General features: G+C 42.3%; 1 protein-coding gene across 1 annotated transcript in view; it reads left to right on the top strand.

Moving 5' to 3' along the window:
- Positions 1-19,799, top strand: part of dpydb (dihydropyrimidine dehydrogenase b) — a 202,947-nt gene that overhangs the window by 8,074 nt on the left and 175,074 nt on the right. The window contains exon 2 of the mRNA XM_077225503.1: positions 16,259-16,369. Coding sequence (XP_077081618.1) covers positions 16,259-16,369 — 111 coding nt within the window. The remainder of the gene's footprint in view (positions 1-16,258; positions 16,370-19,799) is intronic.

Raw genomic sequence — 19,799 nt, 5'->3', positions numbered from 1 at the left:
GACTCAGCGGCCCCAGGGGCCCGCAGAAATGCGTTTAACCCCAGTGAGCCTTCTAAAAGTGACTGCGACTCATGGTCGCCTTGCGCCTGCAAGTCAGTGAAATCATCACTCTTCATGTTGAGTAGAATTGCTCCTGAAACTCAGTGAAGTTCATCGCACTCAGGTGTTGAGCAGCAATGCTCCTGTAGCTCAGTGAGTCCATCACAGGTAGCTCAGTGAATTCATCACACGCAGTGCTGAGCAGAAATGCTCCTGGTGCTCAGTGAAGTTCCTCGCACTCAAGTGTTGAGCAGAAATGCTCCTGAAGCTCAGTGAGTTTATCACACTCAGGTGTTGAGCAGTAATGCTCCTGAAGCTCAGTGAACTTGTCACACTCAAGTGCTGAGCAGAAATGCTCCTGTCGCTCAGTGAGGTTCTTCGTACTCAGGTGTTGAGCAGAAATGCTCCTGAAGCTCGGTGAGTTTATCACACTCAGGTGTTGAGCAGGAATGCTCCTGAAGCTCAGTGAACTTGTCACACCCAAGTGCTGAGCAGAAAATGCTCCTGAAGCCCAGTGATCTTCACATGTTGTGTTGAGCAATGCTCCTGTCTTTTGCGCCCGTCACTTGCACCTACGTGCCATGTCAGGAGAGGAACAGGTCTTCATAGTTGCCCCTTATTGGCCCAACTAGACCTGGTTCCCTTCAACAGCCTTCCTGACTTCCCCTGGAAACTCTTTCGGGGACGGGGCACGATGGCACACGCGTTCTTCCCCCGGAGATTCCGGGCGGTCTTACATCTGAACGCGGAGGTTCAGGTGGCTATCACAAGAACATGTGATAGTTACCATCACTTCTGCGAGCACCCCCTAGAATTGGGTAGCGTGCTTACGCCTTTAGAAGTGGAACCTAGTCGTTGAGTGCGTCTTCTCTCCAGAGGAGATCCTGAAAGCTTTCGATCACTTCAGTGCTCTCTTTCCTGCAAAATGGGTTGCAGTAGGCTGTTTTCCTTCACCCTCAAAATGATGTTGCCTCGGTGTTTAAACGACGCTCATCGTGTTGCAGAAGTATGCAGAAGCACGTTCTGGTCGTCAGGTTCCTGAGGAGCAAGGTCTTGTAAATCCTTGTGTCCCTCTTTATCCTCTTGGGCCTTGTCCCTGGTGCGACTGCACTGCAGAGACCGCCCCTGAGCCACTGCAGGCAGTGAGTTAAAAATTCTGTTATATCAGTTCTCCTGCTCGCGTGGTCTCTACTAGAGGGTAGGGACTTGCTCACTTTCGGTCAACGTATTGTGCCTGGAGTCTGGGCCGGCTAACTCTCACAAGCTGAGACCCCGGCTCGGATTGTGCCCAAGGTTCCTACCTCTCCCGTAATAGGAGCAGGTGGTGAGCCTGCAAGCGCTGCCCTGGAGGAGGCAGATCCAGCCCTGGCTTCTCTGTCCGTTCGCTTGGATGTGTACAGAATGCAAGTCATAGACCTCAGACCAGCTCTTCAAGTATCTGTTGGAATTCAGCAGAGAGGGAAGGCTGTTTCCATGCGAAGTTGCACTTAGTGCTTGCCTTCATTTCGGCAAAGATCCGAGATGCAACATGTCCACTTAGGTGTTGAGCTCCTCTATGATGAGTGTAAAGTGCTCCGCCTGGGCGTTGACGATATACTTTGCTAAACAGATTCTAGAGTTGGGGGCTGGACGACACCTAGTTGAACCGCTGCTTCCCGTGGGCTCCCTTCTCATGAAGCCAGTTTCACCGTGAGCCCGGTTCAAGTGTCGGCTTGCTGCGCCATTCCCCTCCTATGGACTGGATACGTGCGCCTTTCTACTCCAGTTGAGTTCCCTTAAAATTGAACCCTGTTGAGTTCCTCCACACCCCTCCGACGTCGGACGTGCGGAACGTCTGGTGTTAGGCCTACCACTCGTAAGCAGTGTGGAACCTGTGTTAGGCTGGGTCCATATGTTGCGGTCCCTTCGGTGACCCCATATGTGTATTCTTCCACGATACGGCTCCCTGCGGTGAGCCCGTGTCTTCCCTCGGCAGAGTCTCTCTGCCGTCACTGTCCGGTGTGTCTCCCCCCGTCTTAGGCTGGAGCCACCCCAGTGACATTCCATATGTTAGACTGCCCGGTTTCCGCCCAGTTCATATGTGTATTCTCCACATTTCCTCCCTCGGGTTGGATGTGGCTTCCGCAGCGTCCCTTCCTTCCAACGTACGGGGAACGCTTTCCCAGTGGTCCTGTAGGAACAGCAGTGACTTCCCTGGCCTAAGCCCTGTCCTTCCCCGCCTTAAGTTTGCGGGGGCATCAGGAGGCTTTGGTTTAGGCACTGGAAGGTGGCAGCGTTAGTGGCGTGTTCAATGGTTGATCCCATTTCAGTCGCGTCGACTACGTCCGACGTTATCGACTGAAAGGGAACGTCCTGGTTGCGTATGCAACCCACCGTTCCCTGAAGGAGGGAACGGAGGACGTAGTCCCCTTGCCACTACCGCTGGACCACCGCTGACCCCGGGTTACTCTCGGCTCCTCAGCGAAAAGCAACTAGTGCGTGCATCCACTTCCGTATTTATACCCGCGTCGCGGGGGCGGAGTGTGTGATGCGAATCACGCACGCCAATTACATTGGCTCGTTCAATAGTACTCGAAGATGATAGGCTCCCTAGCGTGATCCCATTTCAGTCGCGTCGACTACGTCCTCCGTTCCCTCCTTCAGGGAACGGTGGGTTGCATACGCAACCAGGACGTTTTGTGTCTTGTTCCTTGTTCTTGTCTGTCACGTGACTCCTGTCATGTGATCCTGCCATGTGTCTTGTCATTTGTTAATTGTCTGATCATTGTTCACAGGTGTTCCTTGTCTTGTAATTAGTCAGTGTATTTAAGCCCTCATGTTTGCCCTGTGTCTTTGTTGTGGATTGTATGTTTCTCATCTTGTATATTGCTATCATTGTTCTTGTTTTGTTACAGGCCTTGCCCTGCCTTTGTTTTGTGTTTGATTAATGTTTAAAATTAAAGTTTGCGTTTGGGTCCCCACCAGCTCGCCTCCAGTGAATTGTTTTGAAACAGTTAGATTGTATTTATTCATGCTTGTTGTAATTAGTGTATTTGTTCTTATTTTATTTTACTAACTGTACACATGTCTTTAACAATGATTGAACTTTATTAGTTAGGCTTGTAGTTTTTGCTGTGACAATGGTCCGGTCCGTGACTCAACATTAAAACCGTGAGTTTTGCGATCTGTTGAATAGGACACATGCAGTGAGATTGCACAAGGGAAGTACACCATTCTTTCTCTGTGAACAAAACAAAAGATTTTTAATCATTTTATGATGTATGTTTTATACATTTTTAGCAGAATCGTAGAATTTTGTAGATCTGAAGATACCAGAATTCAACAAAATAAAAACATTTAGTTTTTAAATTAAACATTTTTATGCTGTTGCATAAAAAATGTAAGTGTTTTAAAGGACATTGGTGAGCCAGCAACCCTTCAGCTTGGGTTATCATACTGTCATCCACTCAGCTGGTTCATGACCCTAAGTCAATGATTATCCTAGGCACTAGTGAGCGGTATTAAGAAATCTGTTCACAAACACCCTGTTCAGACCCTTTGGTCGGCATGGTTGGCCTCTTCTCTGGAATGCAGGATTTTGAAATTGTTCCACCCTGATACCTTTCCCTTAGTTTGAAATGATAAACATTAATAGATAGATTTTCTCAGTTTGGTCGTAGTATAGTCCAAGACTGTCTCTTAAGAACTAGTCTAACTAGCACTTAGCCAACCAGTCTTATATTTCAGACCAATATTTCTGACTGTAGTTATAATGACTAACTTGTAAGGCTAGTCTAATCAGTCACCTTTATTTATATAGTGCTCTTTACAATACAGATTGTTTCAAAGCAGCTTTACAGAGATAACAGGAAAATAATGTTGTAATAATGTTGTTAAATATAAAATTAATCAGTTTATGCAACCGTTTGGGCACAGTTCACACAAAAAAAAAAATTCTGTCGTTATTTTTGCACCCTCATGTTGTTCCAAACCGGTATGACTTTTTTTCCCCTCAGTGGAACACAAAATAAGTTTTTTTCTGTCCATATAACAATAGTCAATGTGGTCCAGTGTTGTATTGGACCCCATTGACTTTCATTTGTATGGACAAAAACATTCTTTAGTATTTCTTTAATGAATGTTTAATACCTTTTTAATCAAAATAATGTGAAGCATGTGTGAACATGGTTGGTTAAAAGAATATTAGCAGGCCTCCCATAGATGCCTAGCCAATGATCAGCCGTGCTTTTCTGCGTGAATAAACCCCCTTTTCAGTCTTTACATTTTCTGAAAATTGAATAGAAGCTTCAGGAGACCTTAAGCTGAGCAAGATGATGTTGATGCCAAATTATCTGTATTACTCTCTATAATTATGTTACAGGACTAAATGATATTCTGGGCTTGTGCTGAACATTGCTGGGCTGCTGGAGCGCTGTGGCTTCATTGCAGCTATGGAGTATCAATTCCTGTATTGATTTCAGGAAAAAGACTAGGCAAGAATCTCTGTAGATTGTGTTTAACTATTCCGCCTTAGGGAGGGAGGGGTTTGTGTTATGAAAGATAAAGTGTGCTTTGGAAAGGGGTCAAGTTGCCTACATTGAGATCATTGCATAAATGCTTTTAGTCATGAATTTGCCCCTTTCTGGATCTGGATGATGTTTCATTAGTATTAATTGTAGTGGAGAACACACAACCTCATTTAGACAGAGACAAAAGCTTACTTTTAGTGGACTCTATGTTCTGGGTTGCTGTGATTTATAATTTTAACATTTAAAAGTGCCATTTAAAGGTTCAACATTGAAACTCACATTGGGGATCAAAATCTAATTTAAAACTTAAGGTTTTAGTGCTTTAAAAAATGTAAAACAAAGAAATGTTATTAAATAAAAATTAATAAAATAAGATATATTTAAGATTTCTAGGTCAAACAATAAAAAGCAAATTTGTGACCATGCAAATCTTTGAACAGATGGTCATATATATGATGGGTGTAAAAAAATAAATCTGCATTGTTTTTATATTTTATAAAAAAAAATAGCAAAAATTTTACCTTTCATTGAAGTAAAATAATTGAAAGTGGGGGAAATCACATTATGAAGTAGGCTAAATGTTTTTCTCCAAAACACGTTGGGAACAAATTATTTGCCCCCTTTTATTAAATACTTTTTGCAACCTCCTTTTTCCAAGATAACAGCTCTGAGTCTTCTCCTATAATGCCTGATGAGTTTGGAGAACATCTGACAAGAGATCAGAGACCATTCCTCTATACAGAATCTCTCCAGATCCTTCAGATTGCCAGATCCATGTTGGTGTTTCTTCTCTTCAGTTCAGCCCACTCATTTTCTATAGGGTTCAGGTCTGGGGACTGGGATGGCCATTGCAGATGCTTGGTTTTGTGCTCAGTGACCCATTTTTGTTTTGATTTTGATGTTTGTATTTGGATCACTGTCCTGTTTGAAGATAAAAGATAGCATTAAAGAGACAGTATTTCATTTTATCCTTCTATGAACCAAAAGCATCTTAAGTGTTTGCTGCCAAAAAAGCTAATTTTTGTTTTGTTTTATCTGACTAAAGAAACCTGTCCCATTTGAAGTTCCAGTAGTGTCAGTTACTTTTCAAACGTTCTATGGACAGATGAAACAAAACAACAACAAAAAATAGCTTTTTGGCAGCAAACACTTAATATGGGTTTGGTTCATACAGGGATAAAAAAGTACCCCATGTGTAAAATGAAATACTCTGCAGTTCTCTTGGAAAAAGGAGGTTGCAAAACATATTTAATAAAAGGGGGCACATAATTGTTCCCAATGTGTTTTGGAGAAAAACTTCAATAAAAGATTAGATTTTAGCATTTAAAAAAAATTAAATATCAAAATGATAAAAAAGATTAATTTTTTACAGCCATCTTTTATCATATTTACCATGGGGGGTAAATAATTTCAAAATAAAAATAATTATTACTAATAACTAATTACTAAATTACTAATAATTATAAATACTTTACTAATTTTAAGTGGACTTAAATGGCATATATATATATATATTATATATATACATACAAGTATATGTATATGTATATATATATATATATATATATATATATATATATATATATATATATATATATATATATATATATATATATATGACTGAAATCAGATGACTTGATCATATTGATCAATAATTTGATCATATTCACTGTTCTTTTTCTGGATAGGGAGCAGATTTTGCTTGCTTTGGCAGGAAAAAGCCAGTATTGATTTGTTGTCTCAGTGGATCTCTATGACCAGCAGAGAGTGATAAAGCCAGTCTCCAGAGCTCTCCCTGTGGAAATGAAACACAGCACATCACATGTAGCTCAAAATGCATTCTCTCTCTAGCCAAAGCCTGTCTAGAAAGCCATGTATTAATGAAATGTATACACTTGCTCTTCAGTATGCGATTCTGCTGTGATTTCATTCTGTTGAATTTCTCTGCTTTTTTTTTCAACTCGATGCTGTGGTATTTTGATAGGAGATGCCTACCTCACAGATGAAACTCGAACCTTGCTGACATTTTAAAACAGGCTTTATTTCAAGCGACAAAGCGATATAGCCTCTTGTGAACTGAGTTCAATCTCATGAAGGCTTACTGTGTATATGGTAAAAGAAACCCATGAAATCTCACAATTACCTTACAACCTTTACAAGTGAATACACAAAAAGCAATAACTACGCATAGTAACCCTCATTTTGGTCATAAACGTGGAGCCACACTTTCATTTCCATCTTTGTTCCACTAAAAGCCTATTTGGCATGAAATAGACTGATTTCCATCTAGAGCTTGTTTAACTGTCACAGAGGGACTTTAGAAGAGATATTGATCTCTTCTTATATAGATCTTTTCTTCTTATAGATGTGTTTCCCCTTACACAATATTGATCTAATTGGTAAAGGTGCACCATGTTTTTCATTGCTTTCAAGAAACAGCCGTCACTCCAAAAACATTGCCATTCTAAACATACAAGGCATATTTCTGTACTTGCCTTTATTAAGTGTTCTTCATTTATCATTAAAACGTGTTTGTTTATGCCTTTCGGCTCTGTCTGGACTGTGTGCCACTTTGAGGTTGCCGTCCATTTTCAAATATGTTCATCTGCGACTGGTCAAACATGGCTTAACTCGCACATTATTACTTCTGCTTCTCAGACTGAGCCTATTACAGCAAATAAACAGTAGCTTGACTGACTCAGTTATCAGCAGTCCCAGCAAGGGAACAATACTGTGCAATCCTCATGTTTTTGTCATGTCTCTGAAATGAATGAAAACAAAGAATTTCCTTTAAGCAATACTATTTAAGATTATAAATTCCAACTAGTTCAAGCTGTGCTAAAAATAGCCAAAAATTGCTAACAAAGTCCCTTTCAAGGAAAGTTTGTTCACTTGGCGGCTATATTTGCAACACCTCTAGGCAGCTATTTTGGGCATCCAAGACCAAGTCCTGTCTATTTGAATAGGGTAATCCTGGAATCTCAAAAACTGCTTGCCGAGCTAACTATTAAATAACATATAATTTCAAATCAGCAACAACATCTGACATTATCTGACATCATAAATGTCATTTTCATCATACTGTTAAAAAAGCGTATTTTTCAGACTAGATGAGCCAATGCGCATGTTCAAACCTAAGCACGAATCTCAGGTTTCTATGGGAACTGGCTTCTAGAGGCAGCTGCGGCGGGATGCATTCCGCCATATGCGTTGCAGTTTCATAAAATAATGTTAACTTAAGTCAATATAAGTTAGCAATTCATCATCCAGCACTGGTGTTTTGTCGTGTGTATATCCAATTTATGCTCTATGCTTGCCATAGTTGTTACCCTATGTTTTGAGGTTAGAAAAAAAAATGTAGGAATACTTTCATGATCTATCATTGCTGTCATTTTCAAGTACTTGGGTGCCTTTGCTCATCCCTACTTGTAGAATAAAATTATAATAAAAAAATTAAAATATTAAAGTTTCCTGCAAGACCTACCTTTCCAGCTTAGTGCTCTTTACCTCCAAAAAAACAACAACAAAGAATGATTTACACATGCTACATATTAATAGTGTTATCAATAATCTTCAAAAATGCTTCTAAGAGTAAATGGAAACAACCTGGAAGGACTGTTTCCTCCCTCTCACTATATTTGTTGTCAAACATGTTTCTTCACAAGTCATTCGGAAAGTTTTGTTGCGTAAAATGGCAAAAACAACATTGAAATTTGTTTAGGGGATGAATGGTGCATGACTGTAAACTGAATTAATTGGACAAATATTCACACAGATAACGCACAGTCACCACAGCATCCAAATGTCATGTCAGGAATTTCTGTCAGTGTCCTCTTTTTGGGTGAAGGTTTTTCTGACACCTGGCTTACGGGCTAGAATGCCAAAGTAGCTTATTTCAATTTGCTCCTGGCCTGCTGTTTTGGCCTTTGTCAGATAGTGTTTTTAGCACAGTGAAATGACTGTGGACATGGTATTCTTTTACACTACGGCATGAAATTTGTATTAGTGTGATGGTAATGGTTGCTTTTCCCTCACTTGTTCTCCTCTCTCTCAGTAAACTTCCTGTTAATTGTGTTCCATTAAAAGATCCCACACTGGTGCCTGCCTTCAGCTTCTCGAGTGTGGTGGGGTGATTTGACTGGCAGGCGTGAAGGTGCCGTGCGGTGCGTATTTGAAATGAAGGTTGCTCCTGAATCAAATGATGATGGTCCCCATCATGGCTCTCATTTCACACTTTACTGTTTTAGTCGGACCCCGCTTTATTGGCCCCGCTGCACTGGCGTTCTAATCAGTGTTGTCACAGACGGCTTTGAAGGACCTTGGCTTGAATGTGCTTTGTAGTTCATATCAATGATTTAAAATGCTGTCATGTTTGTGGAACACAACTGCATGATTGTCTTTGCTTTTTCTTTATTCATGCTGTAAAACTAGTCATATTATTCAGTGTTGGAGAATGTTTCTTTAATATGTAATTTGTTCCAAAATTGAGTTACTCTGGGGGGGAAAAAAATGTCTCGGTTACTAATGTAACCCTCGTTCCCTGAAGGAGGGAACGGGAAACATAACGTTGCCGTCATGACGTAATTGGGATCGCCTTGAGAGACCAATCTACTTTGAGAGTATTAAATCGAGCCAATGCACATTGGCATGCGATAATTGCATCAGCTGCTCTGCTTGCTGCGCGAGCATATAATGAGCAGCAGGTGTGTCGCATATTGTTTTACGTTGGGGAGCCGAGACGTGTTCGGCCGTACAGCGATGGTCAGCAACCTGCCCGAAGGGAGGTAACATGTGGAGAATACAGATATGGACTGGCCAGATGGGGCAATGCAACATATGGAATGTCACTGGTAGGGTTGGGTACCGAAACGCGGTGCCAATAGGGAACCGGTTCTGACGTAAACGGTAGTAACCAGACTGAATAAGAACGAAAGTTTCGGTGCCTGATTTCGGTGCCTGACTCTCTGTGTCATGAGACGCACACACGCAAGCTCTCTCGCTCTCTCCCTCTCCGCCGTGCGCGCACTATACGGTTTGGAGCACAGTCTGTTCAGTCTCGCATGCGCGCTCTTGCTCGCTCGCTCTAGATTCCGGGAGATTTTAACTAATTTGCGGGCATCAGGGAGCCGTTATCAATATGCGGGAGACTCCCAGAACGTCTGCTGATAGCGAGGGGATAAATGAAGATGCCGAAGACAAAACGCTCCAAGGTTTGGCTGCATTTCACGTGTAAAATTACGCGTCAGAATGCCCTCTGGGTGTGCCGATTGTCTGAAGCCCATATAGAATCACGCCAATCCATTGGCTGATGGCGCGGGCACCGCCTCGTCATATTATATTAGCGCGTGCCTCCTCTGCTCCTCAGATTTCTCTGCCGAAAAAGGAAGCTTGTCGGCAGCGCGAGGAGCTTGGCAGCGAACGCAGCGTCTCGTTCCCTATTCAGAGAACATACAGTAACCAGAGACGTTCTCTTTCATAGGTTCACTCAAAGCTGCGTAGCTAAGACGCAGTGGGAACGAAATACCAAACTCGCCAAGCTAAGCGCTGCGTAATTTGTACAATGACCAGATAACATACATGACTGGTTCAAGCAGACAAAACATGGGAACCTGGAGCCATGTCGAGATTAGATTACCCTGGTAGTAATCTCTATTAATCTCCAGTATTAGTACATTGTTTGATACAATATTGTTTTATTTGATATTATGTAAATGTGAATTTTTATTTTATATTGGTCTATTTATTATTACCATATGTTACTTGTATTTATATTGTTTAAAGATTTAAGTTAATATTATCTCCAGTTTGGCCCTGTAAATAAAAGGGTATTATTTTTTGACAAAGTGTGTGCGGTTTCGTTTTCTTAAGTACCGTTTCAAGAACCGTTCAAGCACCGAAACCGTTTTAAAAATACAGAGTGGGTACTGGTATCGGATAAAACCCAACCGATACCCAACCCTAGTCACTGGGGTGGCTCCAGCCTGAGAAGGGGGAGCTACACCAGACAGTGACGGCAGGGTGGACTCTACCAAGGGAAAGACACGGGCTCACCGCAGGGAGTTGGTCGTGGAAGAATATGCATATGGGATCGCCGCAGGGATCACCATATATGGAACCCAGCCTAGCACAAGTTACACAAGCCTACGAGCACTAGGCCTGGCGTTGGACGCTCCGCAATATCCAGCTATCGAAGGGGTGCGGAGGAACTCTACAGGGTTCGCCTGGGTGGGGAACTCAACTGGAGCGAAAAAGCGCACATATCCGCTCCATGTGGAGGGGAGTGGCGCAGCAAGCCGACACTAGAGCGGGAACTTTGGTAGCGAGCACACAGGAAGAAACCAGCTCAACGCGTAGGCTATAAAACCTAGCGAACGTGTAAGGTGTCGCCCAGGCCGCAGCATTACAGATATCTGTCAGCGAGGCGCCGTGTGCCAGCGCCCAAGAAGAAGCGCCACTCCTAGTGGAGTGGGCTCTCAACCCGGGTGGGCAAGGCACGCCTTGGCCTTCGTAAGCCAAGGCGATGGCATCCACTATCCAGTGGGCCATCCCCTGCTTGGAGACAGCCTTTCCCTTCTGCTAGCATCCTTAACAGACGAAGAGCTGATCTGAGGTCCTGAGGCTTTGCGTTCTGTCCACGTAAAGGCGAAGACAGAGAAAAGCCAGGGCTGGGTCTGCCTCCACCGAAGGTAGCGCTTGTAGGTTCCTTGGGCACGTATCCAGGCTGGGTTCTCAGGATCACGTGAGAGTTAGCCGGGCCGAATTCTAGCCACGATTCGTTGACCGAAAATGCATGCAGATCCCCTAACCCTCTTGATGGAGGCCAATGCAACCAGGAGTACTGTTTTACAGTACAGACAGAATTTTAACTCAGCTGATTGAAAAGGCTCAAAGGGTGGTCTCTGAAGAGCTGAAAGGACCAGAGACAATCCCACGAGGGTACAGAGAGTGGGCGAGGCGGATATAGTCTCCTCGCCCCCCTCAGGAATCTGACGATCAGGTCTTGCTTTCCCAACGACTTGTCTTCAACTGCATCGTGATGTGCGGCGATAGCAGCTACATACACTTTAAGGGGGGAGGGAGACAGCCTTCACTCCAACCCATCTTGCAGGAAGGAAAGCACAGCTCTGATCGAGCGAGTTCGGGTGTTCTCCTTGTGAGAAGAACACCAGTCAACACATAGAGGCGCCTCGTAGAGGGGGCTCTAGCGGAAGTGATGGTGTCAACTACCGCTGGGGGTAGGTCACCTAGAACCTCTGCGTCCTGTCCAGGGACCAGACATGGAGTTTCCAGAGGTCTGGACGCAGGTGCCATAGGGTGCCCCCGTCTCTGAGAGAGCAGGTCCTCCCTCAGAGTAATGGGCCAAGGAGGGGACTGTCGCGAAGAACACCAGTTCCGGGAGGGCTGTCGCGAAGAGCCCCAGTTCCGGGAACCAGGTCTGGTTGGGTCAATACGGCGCAACTAACAAGACCTGCTCCTCATCCTCCCTGACCTTGCACAAGGTCTGTGCAGGTAGGCTCACTAGGGGAAAAGAATACTTGCGTAGGCCCCGGGGCCAGCTGTGTGCCAGAGCATCCGTGCCGAGGGTCCCCTCAGTCAGAAAATAGAACTGGCAGTGAAACGCGTCCGGGGCAGCAAACAGATCTACCTGTGCGGTCCTGAAGTGCCTGAAAATCAGCTGGACCACCTGGGGATGGAGTCGCCATTCTCCCGGAAGCAACTGCTGCCATGAGAGGTGGTCGTGTGCACGGTTGAGCAGGCCCGGAATATAAACGGCACGAAGCGACCTCAGATGCTTCTGACTCCAAAGGAGGAAATGGCGGGCGAGTTGTCACATGCGGCGGGAGCGTAGACCACCCTGGCGGTTGATGTACGCAACGGTCGCAGTGCTGTCCGTATGGACCAGTACATGCTTGCCTAGTAGCGGCGTTTTGAAGCGGCCCAATGCAAGATGTACTGCTAACAACTCGAGGCAGTTGATGTGCAAGTGCAGTTGAGGCCCCATCCACAGAACTGAAGCTGCATGCCCGTTGTACATGGCCCCCCAGCCTGTGGCATAGGCATCCGTGGAGTGCCTGGACACTTGTTCTAGAGAACACCTGCCCGCAGGAACGAACGGCCCGACCACAAGCTGAGAGTTTGGCGACAGTAGGGGGTTACTTGGAATAGGCCCGTGCCACTCTGCCACACCCATCTCGGGACTTGGTCTTGGAGCCAGTGTTGGAGCGGCCTCATATGAAGTAATCCAAGCATACCGTGGCTGCAGATGCTATATGCCCCAAGAGCCTCTGAAAAGTTTCAGTGGTGCCGTTGTTCTGCGTCTGCACACCACTACAAGGATTAGCCAGGGGGCTCTTCTGGACCACTAGGGTGGACATCATTTGGCTGAGGGCCAGCGCTGTGACTTTAAAGACGGTCAGTCACCAGGCGCAGCTCAACCCCGACTCAGAACTGCCCTTATGCATTATGACTGTTTTGGCCTTCCATAATTCTTTTTTCTTTTTTTTTTCTGGTTTGCTGTCACATGCAGGGAAGAGGTGGACTGCAGTAGCACTGCCGCCCCAGCATTTAGGGTAGTGAGAAAGAAAACTTTCTGCAGCTTTTGGCACGTTTGGCTTGCCATATTGGCACCAAAATGCTTCCATACTGCAAAAAGTTTTTCACACACATCTGGGAAGGCACGGGGGCGGGGCAAGGTGATTACGCGTCGCAGTGCACCCCCAGTGTAACCCGGGAAAGCAGCTTGACGGCACATGGCACGCTGATCACTTAAACCTTAATAAGAAAGGCAAGACGAACAACGAGCCGACGTGGTCATGCTCTCAGAGAGAACATAAACGACCCACGAGCACAGTTTCAGCACACTTAAACCCAGGCCTGTGAAACAGTGATCGTGGCCGTCACATGAGGATAGGCAACGACCGCATCCTGAAACACACGGCTTGAATAACGTCTTGAAAAAGACGCAGTGTCGAACTGTGTATGCTCTTTCAGGAAAAACTGCTCTATCTGGTGCTAAAGCACCCAGGGATGACCGTGGCTACACAAACAGGGTGATAGTGCAAGCCTGATGTGAGCACTCACAATCTCATTGAAGGCGCAACATTCTGAGCTGTGAAAACAGCTGTTTTTCCAGCTCTCTGTGAGATCGTGTCCAGCGATGTCTGCGCTGTAACACCAACGCCAGCTTTGAAGAGGCGTTCTCCTGAAGAGCAGACTCGTTTTCTTCTTTTGAAGTTTAACACTGTCAGAAGGTTGTAGAGCAGGAACCGTAGAACCGCTCGGCTCTGAAGTGAAAGACAATATGCGACGCACCTGCTGCTCGTTATATGCTCGCGCTGCAAGCAGAGCAGCTGATTCAATTATCGCATGCCAATGTGCATTGGCTTGTTTTAATAATCTCAAAGTAGATTAGACTCTCAAGGCGATCCCAATTACGTTGTCACGTCGACGTTACGTCGAATGTGAGTGACTGATAGGGAACATTTAAAATGTTTTAAAGAGTAACGTATTAAGTTACTTTTCCATTACATCTAACTGAATGAGAGTGGAGTTGCTTTGGAGATGTTCAGCTTGCAGGTATTTTTGAATACTGGAAGTGCTTTTTTTGCAATGTTTATCCCCAAAAATCATTTGCATGCCATGATTTATAGGGTATATCAGGTATATAAAAAAAATGGCTTAACTCTATTTACACAGAACTCACATGGAACAATGTACAAATGTTGCTATCTAAGGACAACTTTTATTCCAACGTCAGTAGGGGGAAAAATGAATGGCCACTTTCATTTGTGAAAAATAACTGGGCTATTATGGTGTAAATTACAAGTTAATTTACTAATAATATTCTGATCAATAATCGGTAACACTTTATTTTACGGTGTCCCTCATACACATTTTACATGTGCAGTAGTTTCTATAGTAATAACAGTAAATTATGCATAGTTACATGCAACTAACCCTAAACCAAACCTTAACCCTAACCCTAATTAGATAGTAAGTACATATAGTTAATTACTATTACTTAGTTCTTAATTGTATAATTGCACTGCAACAAGGACACCTTAAAATAAAATGTAACCCAATAATCTGATGAAAATGATGATCTGATTATTTAACATGCATCAATTGTAATAGCATAATTAATAACATAGAATGGTGCAATATTAATTGCATTCTAGAGACAGTAATTTAGAGCAGGGGTTCCCAAAGTAGGGGTCGCGACCCCCCAGGGGGTCGTGAGACAGCAAGGGGGGGTCGCGAGATGATTTCCAGAAGTGTAATTGACAGAATTACTAAAAAATATTTTGCTACCTAAAAGTTAAAGATTTTTAATAAAACTCAAGAGATGGTGGATGTGTGGAATTTCATGATTTATGAGTGTGGAATTTCATGATTTATGAGTGACGTTAGTCTAGTAGAATTTTCAAAAAAATATTTTGCTACCTAAAGGTTAAAGATTTTTTTGTGTCCTGTTTTCTAATGTCCGGACTCCTTTATTAACGGAGTAGGCCTATATAAACAGACGTTTCAATATATTTGTATGAAATGCATTTTCTGAGAATTTATATGACAAGTTTTTACTGCAAATGTCAAAATGCGCGCTCTTTGGTCCATCAGTGCTTGAGTCACCATATATCGGAAAAACATTTGGAATGGGTCAGACATAATTCTTACCACTTATTAAGTTTTGTTTTAAGTAAATTTCGTTTTGTATAAATTGTATCTTCATTTTGATCAATGTTTTCATCAACAAAATGACTGGATTAATAAATAAAAAGCAAAGTAGACAATATAATTAGGACACGGAGGCGCCGGCGCGTGAACTGGAGCGCGCCTCATAAATGAACCGAAAACTGACAGAAAACACTAGTTTATTAATAAACAATTCAAATGTTTAATGCACAATCCTTACTTTGGCCGGTTCTTTGTGGCAAGCTGTATGCGTGCGTTGAGATGCGGAATAGGCAATATAAAAATGCTGTCATTATAAAAGGTTTCTAGTGTCAATGTATTGCTTGTTTTTCTGTTTACATTTCATGTCACGTCAGAGCGACCAAAGCGTCAACAAGCTTCAATACGCTTCCCCGTACTTTTTGACAAGCGTCCTCGACAGGGTGGCCAGAGCTTCTTTGGCGCTCAAGTCGGCGGCGGTGTGAACGTACAGTTATGCTTCTTGCACGGACTTTTGAACTGGTGTCAAGGCGCAATGAATGAAATGAACAAATGGTAATTAAATAGAACCCCTAGGTGAAATGAACGAGGGAGAGGATCACAACATGTGAATTCATCCACTCCCGAAATACCCCTCCCCCCCCGTTCCAACATCTATGCACCCATCTCATTAGGTGATGTTGATATTTAATATAAAATAATATAATGGTTGTTTTGACTGTTGTGTTATTTCGTGTTGTAAGTATGCCTATTAGTGCGTGTGCACAGTTTCACGCAATGTTTGTATACTTTAACCACTTCCGAGGATACAGGCGTCGCGAATCACTCGCACCTTTATTTTGTGGGTCGTGGGCTGAAAAGTTTGGGAACCCCTGACTTAGAGTGTGTAGAACCATTACAGCAGTCATATGTTTACTTTAGCCTAAAGTTTATTTGTTCTGCATTCATTGATTTTTTTTTACACATCATACCATAATGATCTTGCATTGATTGGTCCTTTGAACTTATAATGATTTTATTTATATATAACTTTACTTCAGAGTATCCTTGCCTTGAACCCACGGGTGAAGACTTACGCAAATCTCCATTCCACTGCCTCTAAGAAGAATGAGAAGAAGCACTGGAAGAGAAACCCAGAGAGGAGCTGTGATGTGAGTATTGTTAAAATAAACAAATTAATGAAAAGACAAACTCTTCACATGGGCTGGTTGAAATAACTCACTTTTCCAAAAATCACATATACTGCTGCCTTTGAGTTTTACATTAAATATAAACAGCCAATGGGAAGAAAAGCCCTTGTCATGGCATTCCGAACTTGCATGTCTTTCATTGTTTGTGAAATGTTTACATGCTGATGTTTGTCAATGCGTTATGGTTATAAAGTACTTCTGAAAATTAGAGGTTAAAGAAAAACAACTATAAGCCATCGATATGTTAGGGCAGGTTCTCTGAATCTCCTGGAAGCTGTAGCCCTCATATTCTCTTCTGTGAGCAAACCTCGTCCCAGTTTACCTATGATAATGAGTACTCTGTGATGTAGTTTATGGTGTGGTGATTCATTGATTATGTCGGTGATGGCTGTGATGATATTACTCTGATGAGCAGTAATAGGGCCGAAGATTATAATTTTATAATTAGTTCCAGCAGCCTAGTTTGTCCAATTATTGTAGCGAATCAAATTTTGACTCTTTTTGCCCTTTTGCTTACAATTTGTCAGTGAGTAATTCTTTAGCACTCATCAGAAAACTGCAGCAAAAGCCTAAAGGGGACATTATAAAAATGCATCATAAGCAGATGCCCCCCTCCCCCCAAATCCCCTAAGTGGATTAAAAATTCCAAATTTCCTCTCAATTATTATCATATCCTGTGAGTCCTGTGAGTCGAGGCTCATAAGCATATTCAAATGTTCATTTTAAATGCCTTTTCACCATGTGGCGACTGTGTTGATGAAATACCAAATCTTGTTTCCAGAGCTTGCATATTAATTAGCTGTTAAATTATACTACCAATTCCCAGCACTAAGCATTTTGTCTAATTAATAATAATAAAGCCCCCAAGATGTTGGATTAGACTAATCCTTTGCAGGGGAAAATGCTACACATAATTTCAAGAGAAAATGTCAATGGTTATCCCAGACCCAACAATGCCTCAGTGTAATTGGAAATGTAATTATGTTTCATTTTACCACACATATGAGTTTTAATACCACACAGAAGCTTTGAGATTAGTCTCCTGTGACACAGGGTTGACCAAGGTCAAGTATTTTTGCATTTGGAATGACAACACAAAAAAAACACATTTGCTGACAACAGATACTTCTCATTCTTCGTCATACTAATATGATGATATGGTTGTTTGATCTGTTGACTAGATTAGACATCTAAGAGGAGACCGTTGCATGTATCTTTCCATATTATTTCCATATTTGAGAGGAACAGTTTATGTTTTTCTCTACGTATTTTTTTTTTGTCTTCTATGTCCATCCTCTCTACTGTTATTTTTCATTGAACATTTTATATTTTAATCTTTCTAATGATGGTTTGAAAATTCCATGTTTCTTTACTAATAGTTTGTTATTTTGTGAATTCTTGCTGGCTATTGATGGGTGATATACTGTTTTTATATCAAGGTAAATATTATCAATATTGTTATCGATAACAGTATGTCTATTAAATCGACAGTTATGATACTTGATCTGAAAAACTGCAAAAAGTACTTCAAGATTGCTCTATTGCTGACATGCAGTTGTATTATGGGCTGTTAACATATGTTATGCTCATGATGGAGCAGTGTCGGATCGATCGTGAAGGGAGTGAAAACATGCTTCAACTTTCAAAAAACACACGCCTCTATTCCAGCAAAACGACACAACTATGCCTATCCACACCTCTCAAATATTCTGATATCAAGTCAAAATTATATATAGTTAGATGTTTGAACGTGGTGAGGTTATTCTGTGTAATCTTTTGAGTGGTATCAATAACACCAGCAAATCCATCTCGTGGCAATCAAGGCATCAGATTGAGGCACCGTTTGAAAAATGTAAAATGTGCAATGTATAACAGACTGTATTCTGGATTTATCTCTTCTGAATCTGTAACTTGGCAGAGGTTTTTGCAACACAAGGTTGCCAGTGGAAGAAACGAATCCAGTGGAGGTTGAGGTTCATAAAAGAACTATATTAGAATATTAGATGGCTCACTGGATTGGTTTTTTATTCACCAACCATCTGTGTTATAATAAAACGTAGTAACTCTCTCTCATGGCATATATTAACTTAGTCTGTGAAATCGGGTTAGCCTCAATCTCAATCGTGTTGTGATTTTATTTTCTTGGCGCCTCAGCCGTATATATGTGCGGGGGAATTTTCTGGCTGCTCATCCCTTTGAATTTCATTAAATAGCTTAAGTCAGTTGTCACAATGGTTTCTGTGAAACTGTATTAGCTTATGGAATAAAGAAAACAGCTTAAGCAGCTTGAACTTTGCTTCCAAAAAAGGGAGGGGTGGGGGAATCCTCTTTAATGTTTCACTGATAATGTCAGCCATGTCATGTTATAGTGTTAAATGGCACCAATTAATCCTTCCGTTTTAAAGTAGAAACTCATAAATCTTTAAAAGCAGGATAATCTCTGAACAGTACTCAACGGCATAATCCTACAGTGTGGTCATATTTAAATCTACAGCATACAGAATCTTTGTGATTTAAGCATTCTCATATTTCTCCGCTTGTAACAGCAGTGGTCAATATAATCAGTATATTTGTCATATTTTATAAATAATTAATAATTCAGGGTGCAAATTACAAGGAGATTTTGGTCTGGCCCTCTATTTAATGAAGTCATATCGAGTCAAAACAAAAGGTTAATCTTAAAACACTAGACAGTTTTAATTATTCATATTTTATTAGAGACATTTCAGAGTCAGAATGCTTATTTTAAACTGCCACAAAACAGATAGAAGCTTGGCGCTTTCTCAAAACAGTATATATGTTATTATGGTAACACTTTATAATAAAGTTTCATTTGTTAAAATTAGTTGACTACATTATTTAACATGAACTAGCCACGAATACTGATTGCTGTTGTTGTAGATTATTGCTGCTCCTGCTGCTGCAAATCAAGTACAGGAACTTGCCACTGCCAATACAAACACCGATACGCTGCTGTAGCATGCAAGACATACTGCTGCTGCAGAAATAGCATATATAAAATTACCCGGAGCATATTTATACAGGTGGAACTGGGGAAGATGGAGGGTTTCAAAGGAACTCTGAAATTGCACTGCAAACTCCTATAGCAAACTCTAACAAGCTAATTAAGTGTTGAGCAGCAAGCTCATTGGCTGCAGATGCGACATGAACCAATCAGCTTGTGCCATGTAGTAAACGATGTAAATATCAATTGCGCCATCTAGGGCCCTATCATACAACCAGCGCAATGCAGCGCCAGGCGCGATGCAAGTGTTTTTTGCTAGTTTCAGCCTGACGCAGTTATCATTTTCACGTCCTGTTGCGCCACGTTGTTTAAATAGCAAATGCATTTGCACCCATTTGTGCGCCCATGGGCGTGCTTGTCTGAAAA

Source organism: Siphateles boraxobius, unplaced genomic scaffold (assembly GCF_051911475.1).
Source record: "Siphateles boraxobius isolate OS27281-9 unplaced genomic scaffold, OSU_SipBor_1 1, whole genome shotgun sequence".
In the NCBI taxonomy this organism is placed as follows: Eukaryota; Metazoa; Chordata; class Actinopteri; order Cypriniformes; family Leuciscidae; genus Siphateles; species Siphateles boraxobius.
This window is presented reverse-complemented; position numbering and strand designations above follow the sequence as displayed.